At 45.1% G+C, this 3,293-nt stretch overlaps 1 protein-coding gene across 1 annotated transcript in view; it reads left to right on the top strand.

Moving 5' to 3' along the window:
* Positions 1-3,293, top strand: part of LOC101858601 (axin-1) — a gene marked incomplete at its 3' end in the record, with an annotated part of 15,012 nt that overhangs the window by 7,515 nt on the left and 4,204 nt on the right. Inside the window, 1 exon segment of the mRNA XM_013090795.2 lies at positions 119-1,210. Coding sequence (XP_012946249.1) covers positions 192-1,210 — 1,019 coding nt within the window.

Raw genomic sequence — 3,293 nt, 5'->3', positions numbered from 1 at the left:
TCCCCCCCCCCCCCCCCCCACGATCATTGAAAGCATAATAATGAATGCGAGAAATTGTTGTCCTTGGATTTATTTGAAACAATAATAATGAAAATCTTTTTGTATATCTGTTGTCCAGGTGATGAGACCATGATGCTTCTCCCGGCACGGTGAGGCTCCCAAGGCCTCGTGGGATATCGTGCTGCCCTGCCATGACCACTAAAGTGGTGGACTTCCTCAACGAATCGGGTGGCAGCAACTTCACGGAGACAGCCCCGCGGCCCCCAGTCTACGGCGAGGAGAACGAGCTTCAGTCCAATGGGGGCAACTCCACCCGCAGTGGCAGCTCACACAAGAGCCATGTCTCCAGCAAATCCCACTCGTCTTCCAAAAGTGGGACCTCCACCAAGGGGGACCACTCGCACTCGCCCGCCATGACGCCCCGGAAGTCCAACCTGGAAGGCATCAAGTCGTCGGACACCGTGACCGGCCAATCACAGTCGAGCCTCTGCGAGTACGAGGAGAATGAGATGAGTGCGCCTCTGGGGTTCCACCCGGAAGGCAGCGCCGCCAACTCACCTCCGTACTCGGAGAACGGAACCCCTCCGCATCTGAAGTGGGCACAGAATCTGAAATATCTCCTTGACGATTCGGAAGGTGTAGAGCTGTTCAAGGAGTTCATGGAGCGTGAGCTGGAAGGTGGTTCCGAGGAGCTTCAGTTCTGGTTTGCGTGCCAAGGTTTGAAGCGGAAAATCGACTCGGATTCGTTGGATAACACGGATAGTACCATAACGAACATACAGAAAGCTATCTACAAGCGGTATGTGCGAAGTGATAAAGTGAAATGCATATCAAGGGATGTGAAGAAGGATATAGCGGATAAAGTGTCTAGCAAAAGCAGTTTAGACCACTGCATTTTCGATGCGGCGCAGGAAGAGGTGGAGACGTTCATGCGGGATGTGACGTACCCAGCCTTCTTGCGCTCGGATTATTACGTGCAATATGTTCAGAATTACGGTGATAGTCCTAAATCAAGCCAGTCAAGTGGTTCCAATAGTGCCCGGCCTGTGTCCCAGTCGGGCCTGCTGCCCGTGGTCCACGAGGACAAAGAGCTGGAGACCAGAGACATTAGTGGACACATGCCTTTGCCTGTGATCAATAAGGCGCCGTCTTCGGTGAAAAGAACGGATACGGCTGTGGTGTCTGCCAGACGGACAGAAACGGTCACAGGGTAAGTACTTTCTCTTTTGTCTGCGTGTGCTTCTTCTTTTTTGTGTTTCTTTTGAAAAAGTTTGAAGTAAGAGCTTTACAGCCCTTGCGACACAATTTGGTAAATAAGTGTGAAGAACTATTTGATAAGTGCGAAGATTAGAGGTGTTAATGGAGAGTAATGTGTAAAGTAAAGGAAAGGAGGGGAAAGAAGGATGATATTTATTTACGTTTAGTTTTATAGGAAAGTAGCAAACCACACCAGGGCACCTGCCAACCACCCACTACCAGATTTTTAAAATCATTTGTTTTATTTATAAAGAAGTTTTTTTGGGTAAAAATAAGGTACATGATGTTTTGAGGTTATTGCCCTTTTAGTATAGAATCAGGTGGTAGGTTGTACGTCTTTTCTTTACAAATGTTGTCAATCGACTGGGGTGGTTGGGAAGTGCTCTGGTGTGGTTTGCTTCTTCTTTCCTATGAGACATCTGTCACCATCCTTATCTCCCCTTCTTCTTTTTTATGTTTGTTACTCTCTTGTTACACCTCTAATCTTCTGGCGCTCATATGACCTTTATGCAGTTGCGAGCCCTGTAAAACCTTTACTAAAACTAACTAAAAACTAAGCTTTCAAGTCGTTGTTCTGCTTTTTACTAAAAAGCCTTTCTCTTAATAGAATTTTGATTTGTGGCTTGGGTTCTTTCAAAGGATAGTTTGGATTTTTTCCCCCTTTAGCAGGCAGGGGTCATTTTGTTGTACATCTGTTTTCTTTATCTCTTGATGCAGATTTTTGTTTTTTGTTAAACTTTCCTGTGGTTGTGTAATGCCACCTTGTTACAGGGCTTTTCCCATCTTAGTTTTTTAATGGTTGGGCGGTGGGTACTCTAGTATGGTTTGCTCCTACCTAATCTTTGGCACTTACGCCGCATGTTTGACCTATTTTGTGTTGCAAGTGCCGTAGAATTCTTACTAGAACTAAACATACTTTTTTTGGTTTTGCTCAAGTATCTTTCTTTTTTGGGGGGGGTTCTGTTTTCTTTCTTGTTCCGGTAATCGATGCACTCATGGATGCATTTGTCTGTACTTTCGTGGTCTTGATGTTTTATTGTCAGGAAAGGAGGGGAGGGGGGGGGGGGTAGTAGTGGGAAGTGTGGAGTTGTCAGTCTTGGAGGGGATGGGTGCCTGTTACAGAGAAGTCTAAGACATTGGAGGGACGACAGGCGACAACTGGTGAATTTCCTGAGGTGCTTTCATTCTTTATGCTATTTGCTGGGCTGGAAGTCGGTTTGATCTTTTTATTTGTGTAATGATTTGACATAGAAGGGGCACTAAATAACCCTCTGTTCTGAGCACATCAAAGCAATTGAAATTCCTTTGAAGCTGATGATCAAAACGCTCCTGATGTTTTTGTAGCTGAAAGCAATTTAAAGAGAGACAGCCACTAAGATCATTAAAAGGGGAACATTTTTATTATGGTTTGACTGGTATTTGACATAGCCTATTGTTGTATGGCCGTGCGGCTGTCATGTCGCTCATTGATCGCCAGGCGTCCTCCCAGTGCGGGCTTATTGTTGACGTTCATGCAGTGTTGTGAAGGCTTCGGCTCTTTTTACTTCCCCTTAGGCCCTGACACGTTGTTCACTTCATTTTCCTATCCCCATCAGACTTGCTAAATAGGTGAAAGAACAGGGGGAAGACTTTGATGTTCCCCGGGGTTTTGTATAACCTTTCATTGTCTTTTTAAAAATAGTTTTTCTTTTTTTTGTTCTTGTGAGGGAAAGTCTACTCTTTCATTCATTTCTTTGAGTGTGTTTTGTAAAAAAGGACTGGATTTTCTTGTTGTGTAGCAACGCGTTCTCTTTGCTTTCATTTGTCTTGTCCTGCTTTGTCTTCAGTGCATTTCTCATTTCAGATATAATAATCTTCGTAAAATTTCTTTTTAATGGCCAGCTCACAGGTTTTCCTCATTTCTTCCTTTTAATGGTCTACTTGAGCGCATCATTGAACGCTGCCTTACCCTGCTTTCTCCAACGTTTATTGCTTAAAAAGCACCACGTCACAGCTGTGCGGGGGGAAGGGGGGTGGTGGTGGTGGGGTGATGGGGG

Source organism: Aplysia californica, unplaced genomic scaffold (assembly GCF_000002075.1).
Source record: "Aplysia californica isolate F4 #8 unplaced genomic scaffold, AplCal3.0 scaffold01522, whole genome shotgun sequence".
Taxonomy (NCBI): Eukaryota; Metazoa; Mollusca; class Gastropoda; order Aplysiida; family Aplysiidae; genus Aplysia; species Aplysia californica.
Note: the sequence above shows the minus strand (reverse complement) of the source record. Positions and strands in the feature narration are given on the sequence as shown.